The following is a 13,057-nucleotide window of genomic DNA, read 5'->3' as shown; positions in this document are numbered from 1 at the left end:
TTACAAGGCTTTATTTTTTTTCCCCCCCCACTCAGTTTACATTTCTTTTTTTTGCCTGCCAGACTACTTTGAATTTGTCAGGTGTGAAAGAAATGGCAGTGAAACTGTAAGGGGCCTGAAGCACAAGTCTTATGAGATTGGCTGGGGGAACTGTCCAAAGTCAGAAGAAGGGGATGCTATTGCACTCTACAGCTGTCTAAAAGAAGGTTGTGGTGAGGAGGTGGATGGCTTCTTCTCCCAGATAAGCGATCAGACTAGAGGGAATGGCCTCAAGTTGTGCCAGGTTGAAAATTAGGAAAAAATCTTATCAAAAAAGAGTGGTACAGGCACTGGAGCAGGCTGCCCAGGAAGGTGATTGAGTCACCGTCCCTGGAGGTGTTCAGGAAACATGTGGATATGGTACTTAGAGACATAGTTTTGTGGGCAAAATTAGTGCAGGAAGCCTAATCACAATCTAAAATTCAGTTTTAATTATCACTGCCTAAATTAAACACTTCTCTCTTTAGGCTTTGGGCTGTATCCTGTACCTGCTCTGCTTTAGACAACATCCCTTTGAAGATGGAGCTAAACTTCGCATAGTCAATGGAAAATATGCCATTCCACAGAATGACACCCGCTACTCTGTATTTCATGATCTCATCCGTAAGTTTATGATGTTATTTAGCTTAGTGTTTTTATTGATGCAACTTTGTGCTTACATTATATTTCTAGGAATTAAATCTTGTTTACTTCTACTTAACTACTCTATACTGAAAAGGATAACTATTACAACTTCTCATTTTATTCAAAATTTTAATCTATAATTAAAGACAAAACAAGCCTTTAAATGAAACTTTAGATGTGCTTTAGAGCTGTCACCTATCATGTTTAGGCCTGAAGCATGCTGAAGGAATGGCAAGTGTTTTGACTTATTTATAAAACAAATTCAAAGAAATACCTTTTCCCTTAAGGTTTAAATAGTTTACCAAAACCTTCAATTGCAGTGCTGGAACTATGATTCCAGCTCCAACAGCATTAAATACAGCATTACTTTTGAGGTGGTTCATGAATGCACCCCTGAGGTATGTTCTGTGATGTATTCTTAACCCTAAGGGTATTTCTTGAAGGTTACTTCTTAGAACAGTGATACTTTTGTATGAGTTTAGTATTTGCTGTACACTGTTCTGTATATTTGAGGGCTCCACGTTTGACCCTGCAGTGAAGAAGTTATTTCTGCAGGAAGAACGCCTCAGATGGGCATCTGTTACATTGTCTGAACCATGTTTTTTAGGCTCCACTTTGAAGGTGAACCCAGAGGAGAGATTGTCCATCACTGAACTTGTGAATCAGCTGCAGGAGATTGCAGCTGCTAGGAATGTGAATCCTAAATCCCCCATCACAGAGGTAAAGGAATCTTATGAAAGGGTATTATTGATTAGGTCTAACTACTTATCTGATGTAAGTTTAGAAATAAATGTTGGAGCAGGCTCTCAATTTCTCAGTCTTTTGAAAACTTTACACTATCTTCTTTTGAAATTGAGTAGGTCTGTATGACTTAAATGTAGTCTTTAGAAAATATGCTTAAAAAAAACCAAAACAACAACACAGAACTTGCATGACATTAAAAGAAACTAGTTGTAGTTCTCACTGCTTATTGATGAAAATGTCTTGTTCCTAAAGTGTTGAACAGAGCACTTGCCTTCTAAAGAACATGCTGCATTCAATCATAATTAATGTGCGCAAGAAACTCCAATACATGAAGGCTCTGTCTTCATTAACTTAAACCCTCTGTGAGGAAGCTCTCTGGAGTGTCTCTTGTTTGTTGCTTTATTTAGACAACAGTAGAGCTGACTAAGAGTAGTGTAACTGAGCTTTCACAGTGCCTGGCTTTCTCCTGAGCCTCAGAAATTGACTGCATGCTTGCTCTCACCAAGTTACACTTTGTTAGTTACTTTTATGAGTTGGCTAAATGAGGAAGAAATTCTTCAGTGATTATTAATCTCCACAGCTCTTGGAACAAAATGGAGGCTATGGAAACAATGCTCAGCCTCGAATATCTGTGACCTCTGTTTCACAGAGCTCCAAGCCTGCAGGACAGCTCAACAATATATACAATGCAGGTATGTGCAAAAAAAGACATCTCAGTGCACCAATTGCATATTTTGCATCTGAGGAAAGAAAGAATTTAGGTATTTTAAACATTTTGCACAAATACAGCTACTCTGAAGTTATATTGGCATTTCTAAGCTTTTGTTTTCTTTTTCCTTAGAGTTTGGTTGTATGCTGATAACACAAATAGTTTGTTGCTGGGAAAATAAAATTTAGTTTTCTTAAAATAATATATACAGGTTATGGCAAAAGAGTAAAGAGATTCACTATAAACTAAACTTTCTAATTCAGCGAGATATCATATTTGTGTTTACTAAAAAGTGAGAGCTTAAGATTTAACTGCTGAAAATCTTTTGAGAAGTGCTATATCCTAATGAAAACCTTAGTACATTTGGCGGAAGTCGCTGAACAGTTTACCGACACTACAGTCATTATATTCAGAGACAGCCATTGCTGGTGCTGGCATGAACCCAGCTAATTAAGAAACAATTGTGCTGGGTTGTGCCAAAAAACTTCAGTGGTGAGAAGAAGCTGTGGCATCATCTGAAGGAAAACAGTAGTTAGACTAACAGTACGTACTTGATTCAACCAAAACATGTCTCCAAAATGATTTAAAAGCTGGCATGTTCTTTCTAGAAATGTAAGTATTCTAGGGTTCATTTAGTTGGAAATACTTGCATTTGGTATAGTAAAGAAAGTGAAAGCTGGGTTGGCTTGCTTGCATTTGGTTTTGTAATAAAAAGCAGTTTCAGCAACCACCTTTTCATATATTACTTGTGAATTTGGAGCTTAACATTAATCATAATGTAAAACACAGCAATGGAATATTTCATATTGTATTCACTTTTTCTTGTTTTTATTACGTATACTGAATTGACAATAAGAAGGCATTAAAGCTCAATAGGAAAGTTGGGTAATATTTATTGTGGTAGTTTCATCTGTGTATAAACTGTTGTGGAAGAATCTATCTTCCTAGTAGGAATGCTCTTTTCAGCTGTGCCCAGTGTCAGAACAAGGGGCAGTGGGCACAAACTGGAACACAGGAAGTTCCGTATAAGCATAGGGAAAGTTGTCTTTGTAAAGGTGACAAAACATCGAAACAAGCTGCCCAGGGAGGTTGTGAAATCGTCATCCTTGGGAGATATTCGAAATGAGTGCTTTCCAGTATAACCTACTTTAGGGAACCTGTTTCATCAGGGGTTGGACTTGGTGACCTTCAGGGGTCATTTTAAATCCCTCTGATTCTGTGATTGTAATCAAAATCTTGTCTGGCTATCTGTTTTGTGCAGGATGCAGTGCTGTTTGCTATTAATGATGGCATGTTCCTAGCTGGGACTGCATGCTTAAAATGTAACTTAATTATGCCAGCTTGCTTTTGAAGCCCTGCTTGAAAATGTCGTTTTACTGGAGATGCTTAAGTTGACTTGCTGATGAAATATTGCATGTTGATACTGATAGTAAAGAAAAGATCATGTTTTCTTGCAGAAACAATATGAAAGAAATGCTTTACCAGTACAAATCTTGTTCCCCTTTCTCTTAAATACAGTCAATTAAACAATTTATTAAGTGATTTACTAGTAGCTCTTTACCACACAGGTATCTTTTTTTTAATTTTTGTGTAGTTTGTGGTTAAGGAAATCTTTAGTACTGTGTGCCTTACAGCAAAGCTCTGCCTGTATATGCTTTCACTTTACAGCCTTGTAGGTAATTTTCTTTAGTTTGGAGGCCATTCTTGGATGTGACTTACAGTACAATTATTTTTATTCAACTACTCTAGGCCTGACCGTTGCAGAATGTGACCAGACTTATGGAGGGTTCTTTGATATTCTGAGGGGTGGAACAGAGCGATTTTTCACTAATATTAAGGATACATCTTCTAAAGTTATCCAGTCTGTGGCCAAGTGAGTAAAAAAAAAAAAATGTTGGTAAGAATTACATTACAGAAGTAAGGAGTTTATTCCAGAAATAGTCCAACTCAACCCAATCACTTTCTAAATATGAGCTCTAGCAACTGATAACTACTGCAGGGACTTTGAGCGATTCTTATACAAAAGCTGAAGAAGCAATAGTATAGAAATGAAATTGCTGGGAGGGGAAAGCCTGTCTGTAAGTACTGCCTTCCTTGATGTTGTCTGCTGTATTCTGTACATACTGAAAACCTGAGAGATGTGAGTTGGTGGGGACTGGAACTAGGAGGAGGAGTATGAAAGTGGGATTATCATGGATCAAAATAAACGAATTCAGCTACAAGATAGGGCTTGAGTGAATAATGAAAGAATAAGATGGAGTGGTGGAAGTTAAAGGCAATGAAAGTGAGAGGAAAAAGTACAGGGAAATGGTGCATGAGCTCTTCTATCCATTTTAGTTTTCAAATGGGATCCTGTGTCTGGTATAGGTGATGAAAGGCAGAGACTTGAGGCAAAATGAGAAGTTTCACACTGTCTTCCTCATTAGCCCTTACATCAAATCAGGACGGTATTCTTTCATGTATGTTTTCTCAGGTTCTTAATCTATTTTAATGAGTTTTCCAAACTCACAGCAAATGTTTTCCATTGCCTCTATATGATTAGTGATCAGAATATGGATTTGGCCTTTTCAGTTTTTTTTATAGAGTTTTGTGCAGTATAAAAAGCTTTTTCTTAATTTTTAGAATGAGAAGATAAGTCAGTGTTGTAATAGAGCTAGAATCCCACCTTTGGACAAGTTACCGTATTCCTTTGTTGTAGATTTTTTTGACCCTGTAATTGGGAATACTGTGAAATCTTTTATTTGCAACATGCTTTTCTATCATGGAGTGTAGTGTTTATTGTGCTGCTTTAAACTTTCCATGTAGTGCTCAAAAAGGAGATCTTCAGTTTCTTAAAGGTCACAGTAACTATGCAGTTTTGGTCTGTCCTTAGCAGCTTTCTGCAGTTAAAATCAATTGTGACAGCTGTGACATCAAACTTTCTGCTGTGATAGAACCACACAGGCTCAAGTGAAGAAAAAGGGAAGTATATGGGGGGAGTAAACTGTTGCATGATGGAAAGCAGTGAATTCTTAGGAACCCAACAGAACCGTAGAAATTCTGTGTACAAAGCACTGTGATGAGTAGCGCTTTAATTTTAAGCAGTTCTTCTATCTCTTTGGTATGTGCTGAGATGCATATCTCTGTTCTTTACCTCTTTGCTACCTTCTGTGGAAGTGATCTTTATCAGCCCTTCTATTCAGTGTAATTTCTGTTCCTTTTGTGATATCTATTTCAAGAAAATTTTCTGTGTGATAATACATGGATATATTCTGCAGATTTCTTGTCTTCAACAGCTCTCTTACAGCCTGAAGGTACTTAATTTTTTGTTTTAAATTCTGCCAGTTTTGCTTAAATTTCAAGTTTTGCAATAGGGAAATTACTACTTTTCCCCTTAGCGACAGACAGTAGTTGAATTCTTGTCTTCTTTTAAATTTGTGAGCTCTGATTTGCATGTTTTTATTCCTGCAGTAGATCTTACTCTTCCACTCTACTATTTTGACAGTTGCTACTGCTTCTGCAGTACTCTTGCACTCCAGTTCTTGTGCAATTTTCCATGAGGTGTTTCTGTACTGTTGTACATATAGTTATATTTGAAGAGGCTTCTCTTCCTGCTCTTGCAACCAGATTTTCCTTATTGACCACTGGAAGTTTGACTACTTCTTACAATTTCGTCTTGCGTCATTTTCCTTTTTTCCTGTGACAAGGGATAAGAACCCTACATGTGTATGGAATGCCTTGTGCTGTATCCACACTTTATTTTTGATTCTCTTACCTAACAAGTCTGTGGGGCTTTCTGCTTTGTATATTTTCATTTGGCTCCATACCAAGGGTAGCATAGAAGGAGTAAAGTATGGACTGAATATCTAAGCTCCCATGAGGTGCTGACTGATATAAGACGGTGAGCACTTGTTGACTTAAAATATGCTGTTCAGTTCACATGCTTGTATCCAAAATCATTTGATACAAGCATAGAGATTGCCCAGAATAAGTTTTCATCTGTTTTAGTCACTGTTCCCATTTCTAATGACCAGTTACTGCTTTGTGGCTGAACTTTATACTTAACATTTCAGTTAGAATTACTTATTGATTTACTTTATTATAGTGTCTGAGCCTCTGTCAGGGATCTTCATGCTCTTGCAGTGTTATTGCATGTGCATTATGGAAGTTGTTAAAGATTCTTAACTAGGAAATAGCTCTCCACTTTTCCATCTTATGTGTTAATTGTAAAATTATAGATGTGAATATTAATGACAATAGATTATCTTGAGAGTGGGTTTGCTCAGCATGGTTTGGTTTTTTAAGACTTACTAGCTGTAAGTGTTACGATAATCAAATTAGATAACTAATCAATGATGTTTCCTGTCTAGAGGAGGATGCTGCACTTCCAAGAGCTATGACAAATTGGGAGAGGTTTGACAGGCAGTGTTGTGCTATGACTTTCCACAGGTGACTTTCTACAAGCTGATGCTTTCACTATAAATTGTCTGACTGTTAAATCCGAGGCTGCTTCTTGATGAGGTGAATCCCACTCAGATATTCAACAAGGCTGTTGAACTGGGCAGGGCTGTGTGTATAGTCACTTTAAACTATTGTTTCTGTTGACAGAGAACACAAAGTTGTCGAACTTGTTTAAAATGTGCAATAGCAAAAACAAATCTTGGTCTTGTGGATGGCCATCTGTTTTGGCACAACTTCCAGGTCTCCAGTTAACCATGTATATTTGGTCAGTGGTTTGGGAACTTAAAGAAAATGAGATTGCATCAAGTATATCATTGTGCTAGTGAGGACCGGTTACATTAGTTCTTGTTTTCCAGATAATATCTAATGAATACACAGAGAACTTTTCCACTTGTAATTTGTCAGTGTTTATTAGTGGCTCTTAACACAGCACGTTTTGTTTTCTGAGACTGCATGTTTTTCGAACCTTGACTTTTTGAACCTTGGACCAGTAGTTAATGTTATACAGGACCAGAGATAATCTGAGGTTCTTCAGCATTCACATATATCACTGTCCTTGTGAGAGTCCCACCACAAGGCTTTGTGCATTCCTGACCTACTCATGCTTTAACTGAGCTGAACTGCTTGTTCTTTCTTTGTGTCTGTAGGGTGTTTGTTTTCTGCCATGGCTGTTCTCTGCCTTCACAAATTTGTGGCTACAAGTGATTGTAGTTGAAAAGGTATTCTTAAATTCCTTATGCTAACAGCATCAACTACCTTTTTAAAACTCAGTGAATATGAGAAGCAGACTTTCTGGACAAACTAAAGTGTTTCTTCCTTGCCATGCATTTTCATCACTGCTCTGAGCCCACGTAAGGGCCGTCTCCTTCCTGCTCATGGCTGCTTTTCTGAGTTTTAGAGTTATGTGCTTTATCTTCAGGCAGATTTTTCTTCATTGAATCCACATTACTTCCTAGAAAAAGATAATTTTCTCCCTTAGCTGTCTTTATTCAAATTTTGGGTCTCCTGTTTGTTGCGATAAGTGATAAAAGCCTGAGCATTAAAATGTGTCGTTGTCTACTAGGAATATGAATGAATCAGGGGCATCTTGACTGTTCTCATGCCACCTTATTTAAAGCTATTTTGGAATAAACATATATTGTATGTTTAGGTTCAAGACAGGTGGAAGCTATTTCTTTGTTGGGCTGTCTCTCTTTAGTTATGGAGGTTCAGCCCTTTTGTTGTCACAAACTAACTTAATGTATGCTACTGCAGGGCAGCATCTGCACTGAAGGGAGATTTGTTCTACCACACATATCCATGTGTGCCTGCTAACTCAGGATTAGTTGTGCAACCTTGGTGTGATTTTTCTGTCCATCTCTCCTGTCCCTCAGTTGTGATGCTGCTGTTCCCTTCAGCTTCTTTGCTTACTGAGGCTTGCTTCCACACAAGATACAAATGTCTTGTCCAAAAAAAAAAAAAAAGAAAAAAAAAAAAACAGAAAGAAAACCTCAGAAGATAACCCATAAATGTTATGTAAAAGTTCTATAAATTTTATAAACATCCAGCATTTGCTGGCATCGAACCTTTCTGCAAAACTTTTGACCAGTCTTCCAGCTTTGCCAAAACAATATCTTCTAATGAAGGAACTAAGATTTTAGTGCCTTTCATTGCTAGCTTTCTGTGCTACTAGGGTAATTTTGTTTCTTGGTGCAGCATTAATGCTTCATTTCATGGGAATATTACTTTGCTTCATGTTACCACGGCATAGTTGAATGATTAATTCAGTTTTTACAAAGCAAAACCAAGTGGGAGCAGATTGATGTGAATTTCACCGCTACACTTCTTCATGGCTTTAAAAAAAAAAAAAAACACAAAACTCCAAGAGCAATGTTACTCAGTTAATTAATAGATCTTTATCTTAATTTTGTGTAGACCTCTAGAGGAAGACTGCTTAGCATTAGAGCATTGTTTGATTGAAGGCCATACTTTGCTCACACTGTAGCTAAATTGACTAGTATGTCTTCTTTCTTTCCCCTGTTCAGCTGTCAGTATCACAAGGTAACTGTGTGCTGCTCTAGAACTTTGTGCTGTATGCTGTCTAGCTTTTGAACTTGTTAATTTTATTTTTTAACCTTTCAGCAAACTGTGGCCTCATCAGTGCAGCTATTCTCTGACAAAACCAATAATGCCAGCCCTTTACACTGAGAAGTTTTAAAAACTTAATTAGGACTTCTGATTTTATTCAGATGCTTATGCTGCAAAGTGAGAGTTTACGTTTGCTACATTTCCATCTAGATATTTCACTGTGAGGGTATAAGAATCTTGTTATTATTAGGAAAGGGACTAGATATTGATATGATGACATACTTTCCTGTGTACATTAACTGAAGCCTTAAAGAAGCACATTTGTTATGGAATTTTGCAGAATTTTTCCATGTTGGTCACAAGCTAGAAACCCTACATGTAGTAACTTGACTACTTGTGTGTTGTTGTATTCATCACCTGCCAGCAATGATGCAGTGTATGTCCAGTTGTTAGCAGCATGTAAAGATGGACCTCAGATGGACTTGATATTTTGTTGCAGAGTAGACTTGAAATGCATATCACTGTGTGTGAAGAGTATACTCCACAACTGTGTACATGTTTTTTGCTTTCATTTAAGGAAATTTTTGTTGTCAGTCTGACGTGAAGCACTATACTAAAAAAGAGCACCTGATGTTCCAGTCTTAATACTGAAATAGCTCTGAAATACTCAAAAAAAAAAAAAAAAGAAAAAAAAAAAAGAAAAGGTTCAATGAAAACACGGAATAGGAATTCAAAAGATAGTCACCCATTTTAAGAGTCTTGGGTTGATTCTCCAGTCTGTGTACCAGCTGCACTCTAATTCACACAGCAGAACCATTTCGAAACTTTTCTGATTATAACAGGCATGCAGACTTTCTTGCAAAGCAGCAAACTTGCCTCATCTATGCTGTCATTAACAATCCAAACTACTCTTTTTCAGCAAGTTCTAATATGCAGGGAACTTTTCTGCAAGTGTGTGGTGTGACCCACTCTCCTAATAATTTTGCATTTTAATATAGACAAATGTAAAAATAGAAAAGGTGTAGGATGGTGTTGCTAGTAAAGGGTCAATATCTGAAAATATTCCTGAAGGAACAAAAGTGAAGACTTCAGGTTTTTTGCTCATTGTAGCAGTAAGCACTCATTTTGTGTTGCTGTTTAACTTATTATGGTATTGAAGACATAATACCTCTTTGTTTTTAGGCTATTGTGTTAGATGGTTCTTCATCTTGATACCTGAAAAAGTTCAAATCATTAGAATGATCTGCATGCTTTTTTTACTTGAAGTTAGTGGGTGTAAGTGACAAATAATTTAACACCTCACAATCAGAAATGACTGTGCTGGTTTTCGTTAGTATTTATAATTGGTACTGAATGTAAATTTTTGCCTTCATCAGTTTGTCTGCAGCAGTATGTTACCATCTCAGCTACCCGATGAAGTTAATGGCCTTCCAGAAATGAAAATGTTTTTGAAATAGTATTGATTTGGCCATTTTGTGTACCTCTTAATGCAGTGTTTTTCAGGGTTGAGTTTTTAGTGTTTTGGCTGGTGAGGTTCTCAACTTTTCTTATGGTGACTTCAGTTTCTTTTGAGTCTGTGGGCCATTATCATTTGTTAACCCAGTCCATACAAGTACTTGTCATTGCCTTCAGAGCTGTCATTCTTGCTTCATCCAAAGTTCTCCTCCTAGCCCCTGAAAATTCAGTAATCTTTTAATCAATCCCTCTAGACTCCTTTAAGTTAACCAGCATGCCATAAGGAGTCAAGGAGAGACTTTTGGTGTTTCAGAAATGAATGCTGTATTCTAGGTGTCCTGAAACTTTGTGATGATTTAGAGTGCTGCTGCTTTGCTGAATATGCACTATGTTGTTGCTATAGCTTTTGATATTCTGGAGATTTGCTACCAATGTAAGCTATCTAAAACAAACTCTCTAGGTGAAGTAAAGTGTAGACCTATGGGATCCAGCTCATTTGACATATGCTGGGACTTCACTGTCTTTCCCAGATTTTCACCTTGCTGTACAGCAGGTATCCTGCAAACAAAATACTGACAATCTTGAAATAGTAAATTATTAGTGTAAGATGGGGGGTAAGGCAGAGATGGAAGGAATGAATGTAAATATGAAAATCACTGGGAGGCTATTTTACAAAAAAAAACTGCAAAGGTAATTAGGAAACCAGTGAGTAATGATTAATGCTTTGCTCACTTCAGGCATTTTGGAATCTTTAAATAATCTGTTTGAAGCACTAGAATGTCCTCCAGTTGAAGTGTTAATGAATCTTCATTGGGCTTTAAAATTGATACTGTGTAAGAAATCAGGGTTCTTCAGGTCCTTTTAGAAGCTGCTTATGTGTTTACAATGAACATTTATCAGTAACAGTTGTAGAATGAGTTAAACATTGAGAGTATCTGTATAAAATTCCCAAAGATAGTTTTGTTGCAGCCACAGTGCAGGTACACCATCTACTCTGAAAACCTTGGAAACTTGAGGAAACACTTCAGATGAAAGGAGTAGAAAGTTATTCATGGTAGTGAATGGAGCCTTTGACAAGACTTTAGATTCATGGCTTGAATGGTTCTGTTTCTCAGTATCACCTCCAATATATTCTTTTTCAGTTATGCGAAAGGAGACTTGGATATATCATACATCACTTCAAGAATTGCAGGTATGATTGCTAAGTCTCACAAATAACTTCGGTTTGTGCTTTATACGTGGAAAAAAAACTATGTACCTCACCCGCTGATCTTCTTTTTCAGTGATGTCCTTTCCAGCAGAAGGTGTAGAATCTGCCATCAAAAATAACATAGAAGATGTACGGTTATGTCTGGACTCCAAACATCCTGGGCACTATGCTGTGTATAATCTTTCTCCAAGGACATACAGACCTTCACGATTCCATAATAGAGTGTGTATTGTTTTTTTTTGTATTTTCGTAAAAGGTATTTCATTTCAATGCAATGTATTGATTTATACCTTCAGCTTCTTGTCATGTGATACTTTAAAGCATGCTGCTTAATCAATAAGGTGACAACAGACTGGTTATAAACATAAACTCGAAGAGTGACCTCTTCTCTGCTTGCCTTTACTTCCATTTCAAACTTACTAATTGAAGACTAATCTTCACTATTTCTGACTAAAGACTGTTAGGCTGGTGTTATCTTTTGAAGAAGTGTACTAGTACCCTTATGTTTCAGATTTATATGGAGAATATTTAACATAATTAAAAATCTTAATAACATTTCAATTCCTCTCTGTTCAGAGGTTTTTACTTTCAGATGTAGCACTTCCTTGAAGTCCCACTTAAATAACTTACTGGTGAGACTTCTTCCTTGTCCTGCTGCATACTCTTTGACTTCTGTGTGGCCTAGCCCTGGGGTGCTGCTTTTTCTTGAGAAGTGTAGGTGTGCGGTTGTTGCTCCTGACTGAAATATTGTTCTAACAGCTGGGCCTTCAGTTACCTTCCTGGCTATTTTTGTGATGCTGCAATGAAGACCATATCCCCATTGTACTGAGGCCAGTAGTGAAACCAGCTTGGAAGATACTTGATGTACTGGACTTCTTTCTCTATTCCTAAATACACTTTAACTGTCCTATAACTAGCTCAACTGTGCAGATTACTACTGAGTTTTAAGTTTTCTAGCAGTGACCGTGTTAGACCATATCTAAACTGTCCGTAGTAGTAATGATCCTCCTCTGGTACTGACTTCTAGCTGACGGTGTAAAAGCACTGTTTGTTATGTGAAACTCCTTTTAGACATTATCCTGCAGAGCCATTCTTAGCATTGCTTCAGTTATCTGAGTTCACTTAAACTTCATCAAGCTGGGAAATAGAGAATGTATTTAATCCAGTGTTTGTCTCTTGCCTTTTTGAATCATCACAAATCTGTAGACAAGACAAAGCATGTCCAACCTGAAGAGCAGTTATTGCCTCTTTGGTTGGAGGATGCTATTCAAGATCAATATTTTTCTGAGTTTGGTTGAGTTTGAGGTTTAGCCAAAGGCTGTTCAACATGAAAGGTAATAGTTCTTCAGGGAGCTTCCACTTATTTTGTTTAGTCAGGTATCTCAAAGCAAAAGCCTCAGGAATCCTTTTTTGAACTGAAGTCCACTGAAGCTGACATATTTAAGTGAACAGTTTTATCTCCTATTCTGACAAAGCTATGAAATAAGCTTTAATAATATGTTTGTGAAATAATACGTTCTGTGTTTAGGAAATTGTTTATTTTGGAGATAGCTTTTTTGGTTATGCAAATCTAGTGCACTTATATGCTGATATTCCTGATGTAATAATACTGTAAATGGTAATATAAACACAGCTAAGTCTACCAGTAATCTGAACATTTTGTGTTCTACATTTATCTTAGTGACATCAATTTTATTGTGTGCTCTTTGCTTTGCTGCATCTGAAAGGAAATAGTATCTCATATCTTGTCAGGAAAGTCCTTATGGTAG

General features: G+C 37.0%; 1 protein-coding gene across 3 annotated transcripts in view; it reads left to right on the top strand.

Moving 5' to 3' along the window:
• GAK (cyclin G associated kinase) overlaps window positions 1-13,057 on the top strand; it is a 69,679-nt gene that overhangs the window by 19,312 nt on the left and 37,310 nt on the right. For all 3 annotated transcript variants that reach the window (XM_090132461.1, XM_031609385.2, XM_090132462.1), the window contains 6 exons: window positions 507-642; window positions 1,271-1,383; window positions 1,988-2,099; window positions 3,866-3,989; window positions 11,221-11,270; window positions 11,362-11,510. In XM_090132461.1, the coding sequence (XP_089988587.1) occupies window positions 507-642; window positions 1,271-1,383; window positions 1,988-2,099; window positions 3,866-3,989; window positions 11,221-11,270; window positions 11,362-11,510 (684 nt within the window). The remainder of the gene's footprint in view (window positions 1-506; window positions 643-1,270; window positions 1,384-1,987; window positions 2,100-3,865; window positions 3,990-11,220; window positions 11,271-11,361; window positions 11,511-13,057) is intronic.

Source organism: Phasianus colchicus, chromosome Z (assembly GCF_987193195.1).
Source record: "Phasianus colchicus chromosome Z, bPhaCol1.hap1.1, whole genome shotgun sequence".
Lineage (NCBI taxonomy): Eukaryota > Metazoa > Chordata > Aves > Galliformes > Phasianidae > Phasianus > Phasianus colchicus.
This window is presented reverse-complemented; position numbering and strand designations above follow the sequence as displayed.